Here is a 14,397-nt window from a genome sequence, read left to right on the forward strand (position 1 = left end):
TAAATTTAGAAACTTTTAATTTTTATTAATTAGAACTAAACAAAAAAGATAAAGCACAGAAAGGAAGAAATAATAATCAAGTGTTCACTTGATCGGCTGTGAAGGGGAGGGAGGAAAGGCGCGCAGGGGCACAGTCAGTAGATCAGGGCAGAGGGAGGCACCGGTGGGGCCTGGGCCACAGACGGGAAGAAGCGGAGATGGGGGACAGGACAGCTGGCTGTCAGGGAGGGCTCACTGTTGTACAATACGTGTATGTGCAAAATGCTTCTCCTTAAATATCACAACCTGTCCCCCCTACTACATTCGAAATGGTGAGAATAGCAAAATGTCTACCGGGACAGCCATGGACAGTTAATTCTGATTTAATATTCTTGAGGGCCATAATCACTAGAGATGAAAACCCCATATTCTGGTCGATTGCTGAACGGGAGAGGGCTGAGCGAAAAGGCTCATGGCAGGCTGTCCCTGCTAGGTTCAAACCCAGGCCCCGGCTGCCTGGGAATGGGACCCGGGTGAGGCGAAGCAGCGAGGACAGCAGTCCTGTGCACAGCATGGACGAGACTGACGAGCAACGCGGGCCGAACCTGGCTTCCAAGGCTAGGTTTGGAGGTTTCTACCCAAGATGCCAAATAAAAACAGGGAAGAGAGAAGTAAGAGCATGGCTTACTGATGTAGTCTCGGGAAGACGGAGTGAGTGTGCGAAAGCTATGCTGTGAAACAGACTCCAAGTTAGGGTCCTCTCGGGCAATCCTCCACGCACTTGAGGGGACAGGCTCAAGTACACTGTAGCTGCAGCAGGAAAAAGGCTTAACCGCGTGCTGTTCCCGCCGAGGCGGGCAGAGACAGCGGAAAGGTAAGTGGCGAGGAGATACAGGACTTCGCAGCCTAGAGTGGGCATTAGCCAATTAAGAGTTCCAATTTTATTAAACGTGCTGCATACCCTATATTTATATTAAAGTAAGTAGAACCCACCAAATTAATTACAAGATGGACAACAAACAGATTAAAAATACATCAGCTAGTCTGCAGTTAGAGAAGGGATGTGTCAACTAAATATTTCTTAATCTAAAACTCGTTCTTTAAGAACCCTCTGGAGACCACATAAATGTACGTATAGGGGTGTGTGGTGCGCTTATATATAAACTGATCTCTAAGTAATCGGCTCTCCTACAGTCTTATTAACACGGGGCAATGAAAAAAGACTTCAACAGGATGAGGAAAGGAATCCTTTGGCAGGCTACAATCTACTCTCAACTGGAGTAGTGGTGGTGGGATAAAGGGAGAGATTATATTTGTGTCTCTAGGGCAAAGAAAATGCAAAATTGAGAAGAATTGAGTAAAAGCAGGACATGCAGAATTGTAACATAGACGGTAAGAAGAAAACAGTAGAAGTACCACCCAGCCAAACTCCCAGAGCAGAGGGGAAACACCTAGCATTCAATGACCACCCCTGTGAACAGGACGCTTTGGGGGAATAAGCTACCTTCCCTCCCTCATTAAAATCAACACTCCATCGGTGACGGCAGCAGTGCAGGCGGCAGCCAGAAGGACGAACAGGACACGCGTGGAGGTCTTTTATCGTATCCCCTGAACTAGCCTACGATGTAGAGAGAGAGAAAGGAAACCTGTATGAATGAGTTAAAACAGAAAGAAGCAGTTTCCTGTATTAGAGTTACATCCTTGTATGAACTCTCATAACAAAACACCTAAGATATTTCTACCCGTAGCATTTATTCAGCCACGAGGGTTCTGCTGCAAGCAGCACAGTGCTTTACATCGGGGAGATGATACTCATATATCTGACAGAAGTCTTTTCGTCTCTTCCACCAAATTCAGGTTTATGCCCCCAGATCTCCTCAACGTAACTTCTAAAGTGCCAACTTCAGTGAGATGTGAACTGTCCTGTTTCAAACTTACTGCAGTTTTGTCTCCAGCAAGTTCAGTTTCTGTCGGTCAACATAACGAGAGAAGAGGGACACTAGGTTTGTGGGGATAGAGATTGGCTTGGCTAGGGCTGCCTGGGGAATCCGCAGAAGTTCTCGGGTTGCCATGAACATCACCTCCGTCCTGACAGGGAAAGCCGACAACAACGTAGTAAGAAAAAACAAAAAAACAAAAAAATGAAAAGATTACCCAACACAACTTAAAATAAAAGAAGAAACACAGCCCAGACTGACCACTGGTTGCTCTGCATTGATTCTGTTGCGGGGTCTGAACTCTGCAGGTCTTCCCCGCGGCTCAGGACGACAAGGAGCAGTGACAGGCCGAACTGTGGGAGGAGACAGGGGGCATCAGACAATTCTCATCTCATCCCGCCCCACGCGGAGGGTCCCAGCCCTGGACGGGATACGGCACAGAATCAGAACAACCCCACAGCTGTGCTCTTCCGCGAAACCAGGCAGGATCAGACACCCGTGAGCTGAGGCCAGGGCTGCTGCCGGCACAGCAGCAGCAAGCACACTCAGTGGGAGCGGGAAGCCCCTCCGTCCCGCCGGCCTCTGCTCCCCACCCACTGCAGGGGAAAGACAGCTTTTCCCTGCCATGGATAGTGCGGGATTCCCATTTAATACAACAGAAATGGATTAAATAGGAAAGTTAAACGAAGACAAACTCTGATACAGAAAATTAAAGTTCATAGAAAAAATAAACACTAAATAAAGAGTTTAAATTAAGAAAAAAGGTGTTAAGATCTGTGGGAAAATGTACAAAAACAGTAACGAATGATCAGGGTACAAAGAAAATCTCCTTAAAGAAGGACACACCTATCTGGAAATACAGGCTTAGAAAGTATGTTAGTAAGAGTCTAAAGGAAAAGAAAGAGAGGAAGGATGAAGATATAGCCACCGTATCTAGGATTATTAAAATATAGCAACATGCCGTACAGACTAAGACATGTAAAGATTTGTTTTACTCAGTGGGGACGAACAGCAGAAAACATGTGGCCTAAAGCAGCACAGGATGCAAACACAAACGGGCAAGAACCAGGTTCAGTGCATACATCACAGCTACAGCGGACCACAAGGAGAAGCTGCGGGCATTCGGGGATTCCACCCCTCCTCTCCGAGAGCACCTTGCAGAGGCTGACCTCGCCTTTCCACCAAAGTGCCCTTCATGTCGCTGTCCGAAAAATAACCAGCTACAGAATCTTGTCCGACTTCATGCTCGTCCACTGCCTTTACCAAAACTGAAGCTAAGAGACCACATACCACGGAAGGCACATAACTAATCACCCCAGAACCCCCGTCTTCTGTCCCCTCTCTCAGCCTCTGACGTACTTCCCGCCCTTTAGGGCCATGCTGGCAGGTTTGCAGGTGCAAGAGGAGAGGCCCTGGGTCTACGCTGTCATCTACTGCAACAGACGGCCCTTAACAATGCCCACTCTGTAGCAGCTGTTACACTGAACCGTTCACAACCGTTCTCTCATCTAAGTAACAGGACAATCTGAAGTCGACATCATCACCTCCACCTTGTAGATAAGGGAACTGTGGCTCAGCAGAGTGAAATAACCCACTCAGGGTCACAAACGTAGAATGTGGCAGATAAGGAGTAGAAACCTGCTCTGTCTAAAAAGCTCATGTTCTTTATTCCATATTATCCTTTCCCCTTGGGTTTCTGGATTTTTAACCTGATATAAATGAAACATGAAATGGGATGTTCTATTGTGATTGAAATAAAATACGAATGTAATATGAAATGCGGTATCTTATGACAGGGACCACTACCTACCTACTCAACATGCTTTCTTCTTCGTATTAGATCTGATTTTACTTGTGGTAACACTGGTGTGAACTAAAAGATGTTTTCCAGCCTCCTTGCAGTTAGCTGTGGCATGTGACTAAGACCTGGCCATTGAGATTAAGTGGAAGTTGGTAGTTAGAGCACCTGGAAAAGGTCCAAATAGGGAGGATGGGACGGTCCTTACACCTTCTGGCCCTCTGCACACGCCTGTCTTTCTGATGCAAAGTGGAGCCTTGAATTCCACCACCACCGTGGGCCTGAGAGGACATGAGCCTGCAGCCACTGCTGGACGGCGGAGAAGGGAAACTGAAGGAGCTGCAACCCTGACACTGTGGAGTCACGATACCAGACTTGTTCCACATGAGGCACAGGACATTCTATTTTGTTGAAATCACTGTTATTTCTAGCCTGTGTCACCATGAGCTTAACGTAACTCCTAACTGAAAGAAACGTTTTTTTTTGTTTAAACAATTGCCACAGCAGCCATTATTTTCACACATAATTCACATTTAGAAGCCGCGCCAAGTTCAGGGAGATAAAAGGCAAGCCCACCTTGTTCTGGAGCACAGCAGTGAGGTGAGGATTGGAGGGCGCTGGTGCAGCTGCACTCTGAGGTAGGTTCATTAGCTGTTGCAGAAGGCTGGTGACGGTCACTGACGGAAGATGATAGAGAAGGAGGGAGAAGGGACTCAATAAGCATGGCAGCACCTACAAAAAAAGAAGCAGCAAGCATCACAGCCTGGCAACGGTCCCCTCGGTCCCCTCGATCCACGGGCACGGAGGGAGGGATGCTCGGCTGCACACTCTGCTGCCCGCGGCAAGGCTGAACGATGAAGGGCAGACAAGTTCTGCAGATACTATTAGTGTCTTAACAACGGACTCACGGCATCTGCGAATTATTCCAACTCAATTTGCACAGGAAATGTCATGACTTGTGTGAACGAAGGATGGAGAGTGTAAAATCACTTCCCCAATACAGCCAGGTGGATGGTAAGACATCTGTATTCATCCCACAAATATTTAAATGCCTGCCATGTACCAGGCACCGTGGGCTAAAAATAAATGGTAAACAGGACAGACCCTGGGGGATCTAAAGTACAGTGGAGGAGCCACAAGTAAACTGCAATTTTGATACATCGTGAGGAGCACTCCAACACAGGTCCATTCTGAGTGCTACAGAGTCGGAGAATCATCTTCAGACTTAACTGTATCTTGTTTTACCTTTATAAAAGCTCAATGAGGAAATAGAGAAATGATTAATCAATTTTGATAGAGTATTAGAAAAGCTAAGTGATCAGCGTTCAGTTACAAAGCTAGCGGCTAGAACCAGACTCCACGGCTGCTGGATTCCAGCCTGCTAGTCCACTCATTCCTTGCTGACTGGGAAGTTACAATACAGAGCCACCAATACAGCTAGGTTTCGACACATGAAATCAAGAGTGCTTCCAGCACCAAATGCCCAGGGTATATAAAAAGTGATGATTGGTTCTACTTTAAGTAGCATCCAAGGATGGAGAGTGGACTCCTTTTCATCATCTACTGCTCTACATAAACAAAGCTTAAAAAATTAAAGCACCTTTAAACATACACAAAAAGTACAAAGAACAGTATGATGAAGTCCATGTATCCATAACCCCACTTCAACAACAATTCCATCAAGAGGCTGCCAATCTTATTAAATCTGTGTTCCTCCTATATCATATAATTTCATCCATAAAAACTTCAACTTGTTTCTTTAGCAAAATCTCTCACAATATTATCATACCTAACAAAATGTAATTCTTTAATATCATCTAATATCCTTTCCAAATTCTTATTTGTCCAACTGTCTCAAAATGTCTTTTAGCAGCTGATGTTTTTTAACCATAATTCAAATAAGACCCACACGTTGCACTTGGCTGGTAAGCCTTTTAAAGTCTGTTAACAGTCCTTCATCACTGCCCATCTCCTTTTCTCACGCTATTTATTTTTGCTGAAGAAACTGGGTCATTCATCCCATAGTTTGGATCTGGCTAACTGCACCTCTGTGGTGTCACTCAACAGGTTCCAGTATCCTGTGTTTCTTCCCACAAAAACTGACAATTAGAAGGGTTAGGGTTAGGGTTTGATTAAACTCAAGTTCACTGGAGGGTCAGGGTGGTGCTGTGTGCTCCTGCTGCATCAGATCAACATGCGCCGAGTGCCTGGCTGTTCCCGCTTAGTGCTGTTAGCAGTCATCAGTGCGTTCAGGTGGTGTCAGCCTGCTCCATTCAGCTTTTACTTAATGCTTTTAGTACCAGTAATGGTTGCTGGTGAGATCGACTGCTTTTCAGTTAAGAGTTGTAAAACAGCAATTTTCTAATTTTATCATTTCCTTTTGAATTTATTAACTGATATTCTTCTGTTAAGAATTTTCTATTATCAACTCGTTGGTCATGATGACATTTGGTTGTAATGGGGCAGGCTAAATGCTTAATTCTTTCTTTATATATCAATTTTTAGAATAATGAGTTGATGGCCTGGCAATCTCTGAAGGTGACTAATATATTTTTTTGTATCATTATGAATTCATTAAGTTAAATGTATTTGATCTATTTCAATCCATGGCTATAATTTTTCTTTCTGATGCAAATTACCCCTTTGTGACCAAAAAGAGGCCCCTTCAAGTTGGTCTGCACATCTTTTACATAGAACCTTAACAATCTTTCAGCTTCCGTGCCTTCTGACACAAGATATTCCAGGATTATCTTGTATATTTTATGCCTCAGACCTAGAGACTGTTATTACTTCAAAGAAATGGCATTTACATGTGGTCTGTTACTCTTTAACATCTATAGGTAAAAAACTTAGCCCCTATATTTAACCCAGCTTTCCTCACTGGTATGTAAGCTCCACTGAAGCAGGCATCTTTGGATTCCTACCTCCTAGCACCTAGAACTAGGTGCTGTATTTCTAGGATCTAAACCATGCCTAGTACATCGAAGTGTTCAACAAATATTTGCTGAATGGATAAAGCTCTCCCAGACTTCTTTCTGCTGATGAGATCCTCTGAGGGTAACTGGTGAGCACCTGCCTCATTCCTACACTTTATATGCTGTAAGGTAGCTGTGACTTTTAGTCTTGGCTTCTGCTTTCTGGGATTAGCCTTAAATCCTTAAACTTTTCTCCCACCCATTACTCATTCTTGAAATCTTAAAAAAAAAAAAAAATAATAATATATATATATATATATATATACACACACACACACACACACACACTTGTCTCAACTCACTTCACTTTTTTCAATGAGACCTACACTTCTCTGCATTTCTTCTGCAGAAGCTAAGATATCAAGAAGTTCTTTTAACTCAATTATTATTTCAGAAGGAATAATTTTCAATTCTTTCAGGTTCACTCTCATAAATTCTATTATTCTAAACTGCACACGTAATAATACTAGCCCTTTGTGCTAACCTTACCGACTTCCTGTTTTGAACTTCTAAGGCTATTCTAAATATCGCTAATCTTTCAAGTGTTATGACAGGGATAAGCAGAGAGCAATTCTTACCAAGAGATAACTTGTAAACCTGATGGTCATGTTTCAATTTCCAGCCCAGTTTAGATAAAATTATTTAGAAGTATTGGCCCAACTCCTGTGGGACACCATTCAACTGAAGTCCACAGGTCAATGTTAAGCTACTAATAACAGCCCAGTGAGTGATACTTTATATCCAACAAAGTAACCAAGATCCTAAATTGCAAGTTGAGTGAACAGCAGACTCAGCTGGGGACCTTCTTACAAACACAGAAGCCCTGATCTTTCCTCTGTAAAATCTGATTCAGCAGGTCTGGGGTAGGGCTGAATTATCTGCTTTCCAAGCAATTCTGATACAGACCACAGCTTTACAACTATGTCAAATACGACAGAATTACTGCTTTCCTTATACTTTGTAACATGATCTGTTGGATCAAAAATGACATTAAAAATACAGGCCTGGAGTACGCTTTTCACTTTAAATAATCAGATCATTCTGCCAGAGGTTAGACAAAACAACACAAAAGGGGAGTAAAAGATATCTGGGTTCTAGAAATCTTATCAATTACGAAGACCCAAAGGAAAGATGTCCCCCACACGGTGGATCACCTCGTCTTGTGCATCTTTCTTGATAAGGAAAGGGAGGTTCCTGGCTGTTGTCATGAGAATGTCAGCTGCTTGCTCTGTGGAGAGGAAAGGAAGAATACGGGCAACCATCCTCTTCCCTTTTCGGATACACATGATCTGTACAAAGTGGTCATCACTCGGCCTGCAGGGGAAGACAATGCTAACTTAGGTCAGCAAGAACAATGTGAAAAGTCCCCTTTTCCCTCTTACATGTTACTGAATGAATATACTGCATTTATTTTTGCTCCTACAATAATCTGTACTATAAAACAGTGAGAATCATTTCTAACTCTCAATCAAATAACACAAAGTAATTTTTCAAGTTTCACAAGTATTAAAAATCATCATTTCAAAAACTGTGTATCAAAAATTTAATCAAACTGTATGTACTGATTTCCTTTATTAACTTTTCAGTAAGTACACAATGACATGGTTAATATAGCAAAATCTAAAAATAAATGTAAGAAAAAAGGACACAAATATTCATAATCTCAGAGTTAATTTATTAGTTACCATTCTGAAGATATTTTTGCTGTGTATTGGATATTTTTATCTTTCACAAAATAGGGTCTATATAATTCATATGGCTTTGCTACTTGACTTTTTTCACTCAACAACTTCTTGTGAACACGTTTCCATGACTATAAATATACTTTAACTACATACATTTTAATGGTGGTATAAAATTCCAATCTATGGATAAACCCAAATTTATTCAACCAGTTCCCTGTCAGCCCATCTCTGGAAAAAGCATGTTGAAAAGAAGGTGCTTTTTCTTATGTTCTGTTTTGTGTATGTCCTGGCTTAGAAGAATCACCAATTCTCTTGAATAGGGAAAGAAAAAAAGGGAGCTATCAGGAGACACAATCCTCTTGCATTCATCAAATAAATATTTGGGATTTATAGAACATTTACCACTAGCAAAATTCTGTTCCAGAAACTGGGTGGGAGAGAGATGACAGAGATACAGAGAAGATGATGTATTAAGGAGCTTAGTCTCCACTGGACGACTGACTGGTTTCCATAGCAAGTGAGCATTCTATAGAAACCCCAAGGAAGGATAAGCGTTTATACTTTTCTCTTAGTAGGAAAGAAAACATGAAGATTACAAGGTTGAACATTAGCAAGCACAAACCAGGTACAATCTGTCAGCTCAACAACAGAAATGAAATAATGTTCCCCCGGCATCTCCAGCACCTAGCACAGTTCCTGGTAGATACTGAATATGTACTGGTTGAATAAATAAATTCAGAATAAATAGATTTTTTTTTTCCTGGCTGGAAGGAATTATGAAATGTTTTATATGAAGTGGCATTTGAGTTATTAGGCCAAACTGAAAGACTCTGAGCTTACTCAGAGGGTCAGAAAGGAGGTCCAAAGGGTAGAAATGTATAAAGCTCAATTTAGCAGAGGAAGGAGTTCAGCTAGTCTCAGGTTTTCACCTAAGTGCACAATTCTTACCTCTCTTGTCCAGGCAATTTCCCTCTTAAGTTGTCATACATGCTACAAATTTTGTGCTTTCTTTCATCCGTCAGAGCAGGTCGCTCTTCTTCCAGACTTAGGAGGTAACGCCTTTCATAATCCTCCACGTCGAGGAGGAGACTATAGGTCTAAGTGAGAGACAAAGCAAGTGGGTCAGCATCCCAGAGTATTATATAACCCACCTCGCAGTTTAGGACTACCAGATAAAGACAAGAGAGTGAAACTCATAAGGATGGAGAGAAAAAAAGGTGTTCTTTTGAACCCAGAAAAACATAATGAAATAACTTAAAAAATTCTTCAAACATCGTTTTCTGTCCCTCCTGGACCTCTAAAGCCAGAAGGCAGTGGCAGGGAAATGATTACACACTTTCTAAATTTTCTAGCTGCAACAACAGCACCATAACACAAACAATCTGCACCACTGCTCCAAGTGATGCCTTACATCTACAAAGATGGTGACAGTTAATCTTGCTCCTGGGTGCCAGGCACTGATCTAAGCACTCTGCAAGTACTCCTTTACTGAGTACTCACTCACCACAGCCCAGTGGGAAAGGGACTCTATCATTTTCATTTTTACAGATGAAGAAACTGAGGACAGCAGAGAAAGGTTAAGTAACTTGCCTAAGTTCACAGACTCAGTGAGAAATGGAAGACATGATTCGTAGCCTGGTTCCAAAGTCTACGCTCTACGGCCTGGCAAAGTGGTCCTTATGCCTTATAAACTAACAGTCTATACATTACCTCATTTTCCTTAGAACCGAGGACAATGCCCAGCACCCAGCGAGTGTCCAATAAATACATGTGAACTGATTATTTAATAGACTTCCTTAAATTCATGGGCAGAACAGTGTAATTTTTATTGTTTTCTTAGAAAGGTGGCCTGCCCCCAAACACTCAGCTGTTAACTGAACAAGCCTGGACAAAACCCCAGGACGTCTAACTGTAACTGCGAAGTTCCTTCCGTGAGGCCATAGGTACAAAACACCACCTTTCTTTCTAGCGTGCCCTGTACACAATAGGCACTTAACATGAATGCATCCATTACATTAAAATCATAGAACACCGATTGTTTACTTGTCAGGCACACATACATTTAACAGTTTCTTACTCGAAACCATAGCAACATATTCCACAACTTACTTTCTCAATTATGACAAGGGTTTTTCGTCTTTTGTCCCGAACCTGTTTTTCTTTTGTCTCCTGAAAAAAAAAAAAAAAAAAAAAAGACTATTCAGTGTGAAATCTTCACCCATGCTAAAAGTAATTTACTAAGTGTGCATATGTAATTCCACATGTGATAATACTTTGAGAATCTTGACTCTGTGAAAGTCAATAATCTAAAACAAACTAATGTGGACAAAGGTCACAGAGTTGACTGAAGCAACCTACATACCCACATACAAACTACTGAACTGAATTCACAGATAGGCAAAAGATAATGCAGAATGCTGTAGAAGATGCACATACAGGAAAATCTTAAAACACATAGAAAGTGGTAATTTTAAAAACCGGAGCCAAAAGCTGATGCTGTCTGCAGCGAGTGGCCCAGTTCAAAAATTTTTGCCACCCCTGGTCCTGCCTGGCTGCCTTAGGCATGAAGGTGTTAATATCTTAGCACATCTGTGGAAACCCAGGAGGTGTGACATGCCAGGTGGGAAGGTCCAGGTTAGACTAAAGACAAGTCTACCTCGCCTGATTCTAGTGACCCCAAAAGAAGCAGTGATGAGCTTGAACACACCATCCTGTGGACACTTACATCATCCTCACTCCGAGATGTCACAACAGCATCAATCATTTTTCGGGGGTTGTTCACACTAGAGACAGTAAGCTTTCCCAAAGAGCCCTCAAACTGCACTGCAAGGACAAAAAATTACAACAAATGAACAGTCAGCAACACAAGTTGGCAGTTTTCAAATGAGATCTTGAGAGTCTCTATTCTCTACTCATAGCTAACAAGTTACTACAAAAATGTGTATTATCTAAAGCAATCTCTTATCAAAATTCATCCTCTCCCATTTTGGGGAGTTGCAATAATAACCAAATAAAAGCCTGAAGTATTCTCCCCTAAGCCATTTTAAGGATACTGGAAATTTTAACAAGGTTTTAAAAAGTCATGGAATCTTAGGTAGAAAAGGATCAAAAGGCCATCCGTCCAGTCATTCATCCCAGGCTTGAACAGGCTGATCTCTGCATTCGTCAAGGACAATGGGACTTTATAAATCAGTTTCAAACATCTCCATCCAACTGTCTGGACAGTCATCTTTATTATATCCTGTCAGCAGCAGTCACACTTCTCTTTACGGGCGAGGGGACGGGGACCTTACCTGGCTTATAGGTGTGCTCCAGTCTGGCCACCTGAGGGGTAATGAGCTTGGTGCGCTCCTTTTTAGGGCCATCGCCTTGCACTTCTTCAGCAGCTGACAGTTTCTCCAGTTTTTCAAAGTAATTCTACCACAGGAGGAGATGTTTCAGTTGCAACAGGCACCGAATACGGCTGCCCCTTATCACTGAATAATTAGTTCATACCCCTGGTAGTAACACTACTTGTACTCTACAAATGTACTGACTTCTAATTTTTGTCAGATTGCTATAAATTTAATCAAAAACCCCAGCCTTCAAAGTAATCATCAACAGAAATACCATTAATGTTAGGCTGCCAATATTCTGAACTGAAAGAACCAGATTACTGATGACAAAGGGATTTGAAAATATTGGTCTGAGAGCTTCTGTATGTAAGAAACAAAAGGCATACATTCAGACCTTCTAGCGAACAGTGTGAGGTTCTCCAGCTTGAAAAGAGGACAGAATTTGCTCAGTCAATTCTTACCCACTTGAAGACGGCCTCAAAAGAAAACTCCATCAATATTTAATCCTACCAATACTTAAATGAGTGTCTTCACCAGGGTAAGGGACTAGACGATCATCCTCAAAACTGGCACAGAGTACTTACCTGGTAATAAAAGTCATCCAGGTAGGGATCAGTGCTTTGCAGTTGCATCATCTGGATTTTAGAGACCCAATCCTTCTCTCGCTGCAACATGAGATTGGCATATGGATCCTTCCGGAGATGATCCTGATGGCTGCTCCGGTGACTTCCTCTGTCTCCTGCACCATTGAGATTCCGATGCTGACTGAAAGAGACGCACATGCCACATTCACTTCCCCTGGATACGTGAATTATGCCTCGTAACGATACAAGAGTAAACCAGGCCAATTAAAAAAAAGAAGATTCTCCTTTGCTTCTGTTAAAGATTTGAACACAGGCCAATTTGACTCCAAGTCTATATGCTTCTTAAAAATCTATTGAAAATCATGATGTACTTCAAATATAGAGAAAAGCCCAGCAAATACTATGAAAACATCCATTGACTCATCATCTAGACTTAATGAAAAAAGGTTACTTGGTCAAATTTGCTTCAGATACTAACAGGGAATATTAAAGCAGCAAGTGTTAGGTTTACAGCTGAAAGCCTGCTTACGTATGCCCTCCTGGATCCCAGTTTCCAGCTCCCCTTCCCTCCTACAGGAACCACTATCCTGGCCTCGGTATGCTTGCTCCCTGACACGTTTTTATATCTTTATTACTTGTGCATCCACCTTTCAATATTAAACAGAACTTTTCCACATGCCTCTAAGTTTTATATAAATGGTACTGGACATACAATTCTGCTCCTTGCTTCTTACTCAGCATCATGTTTTCCATATTTAATCATTCTGACAACATACTCAAGCATGTACTGAGAAGGAGAACTGTCAGGAAGTGGTGTAACCTAGTAGTGTTGATAAACTCTGTTATTTACTGCCAAATTCTCTCTCAAAAGGCTACATGTCTATTCCTGCCAGCAGTGACAGTGCTGAGACACATCAAGTTCTGCCTGTCTGATGATGCAACATGGTTATCTAATTTCAATCTGCACTGTTCTGATTACAAGTGAGCTTGAAAATCTTCTCATTTTTATGAGCCACGTAGGCTTCCTCTATTGAAAACTGCATGCTTGTGTATGATGTCTTTTGTTGCATAGAAATTCAATATATTTTTACAATTTTATAAAAAATATTTTTAAACACCTTTATTTAATGGTAATTGATATACAAAGAACTGCACATATTTAATGTGTAGAATTTGGTTAAGTTTGGATGTATGCAAACACTTGCGATACCATTAGCATAAACAGACATATCCAATGCCTACCAAATTTCCAACTCAGTATCATAAAACTGAAGGTTGAAGAAATCTTATCTTATATATAAGAATGACTGATGGATTACAAGCTCCAAGAAGGCAGGGATTTGATATGTCTGATTCTTTCAATCCCCAAAACTGACCAGAGTGCCTGGTACACAGCTGGGGCTACATATATAAATACATATTTGAATGAGGACTAAATAATTAGAGGTAAAACTAAAGACAGGCTTTACATAAGACCCAAATGTAATGCTAGAGACTATTTCGAGATTACCTGTGAGCTGAGATGGTAAACAAAGGTAGTTAAAAGTATGGTAAGGACTTGATAAGGAGTGAGTATAAAAACGTTAATCCCTCAAAAAAAAAAAATCAGATCTAAACTATATTTCAGAATTCTAGTAATTTGGAAATAAGTTGATAAGCTCTCATCATTTAAAGCTTGTGCATCAAAATCATAAAGCAACAGCATATATGATCTGACTTCACCAATTAAAATAAACTCAATACTAATCTTAAAAAAGGTAAGCTAAATCAGCACCCAGTTACAGTGTCAAAATGGAAAGCTAAATGAAGAAACCACAAAAGAGCAGAAAAGTACTTACTTTCTGTTCTGTTGCTGTCTCTGATGTAAGAGTCGACGGTGCTGTGGATGAAGGTGAGTTGTGTCTGGTCTAAACATTGGGGCCTGAGATCTAAGAAAAAAGGGAAAAGATGTTCAATTCTGTTGTCCTGATGATTTGCAGTTTTAAAGAATGTTGTCAATATAGGGCGATTTCATACAGGTTCACCCAAAAGGAATGCTGAAGTCTACTCTAAGGAGATCTTTCAGAAGGAAGACAGAGCTGTATTTTTAATGTCTTCCAAAAAT

At 41.4% G+C, this 14,397-nt stretch overlaps 1 protein-coding gene across 1 annotated transcript in view; it reads right to left on the reverse strand.

Moving 5' to 3' along the window:
- Positions 1-14,397, reverse strand: part of PATL1 (PAT1 homolog 1, processing body mRNA decay factor) — a 26,792-nt gene continuing 12,395 nt past the window's right edge. The window contains exons 9-19 of the mRNA XM_032488734.1: positions 14,132-14,221; positions 12,294-12,474; positions 11,668-11,791; positions 11,100-11,197; positions 10,484-10,543; positions 9,323-9,471; positions 7,844-8,003; positions 4,291-4,446; positions 2,178-2,269; positions 1,918-2,067; positions 1-1,597 (exon numbers count right to left, since the gene is read on the reverse strand). Of these exons, the coding sequence (XP_032344625.1) occupies positions 1,576-1,597; positions 1,918-2,067; positions 2,178-2,269; positions 4,291-4,446; positions 7,844-8,003; positions 9,323-9,471; positions 10,484-10,543; positions 11,100-11,197; positions 11,668-11,791; positions 12,294-12,474; positions 14,132-14,221 (1,282 nt within the window). The 3' untranslated portion in view covers positions 1-1,575. The remainder of the gene's footprint in view (positions 1,598-1,917; positions 2,068-2,177; positions 2,270-4,290; positions 4,447-7,843; positions 8,004-9,322; positions 9,472-10,483; positions 10,544-11,099; positions 11,198-11,667; positions 11,792-12,293; positions 12,475-14,131; positions 14,222-14,397) is intronic.

This window comes from Camelus ferus, chromosome 10 (assembly GCF_009834535.1).
Source record: "Camelus ferus isolate YT-003-E chromosome 10, BCGSAC_Cfer_1.0, whole genome shotgun sequence".
NCBI classification, from domain to species: domain Eukaryota; kingdom Metazoa; phylum Chordata; class Mammalia; order Artiodactyla; family Camelidae; genus Camelus; species Camelus ferus.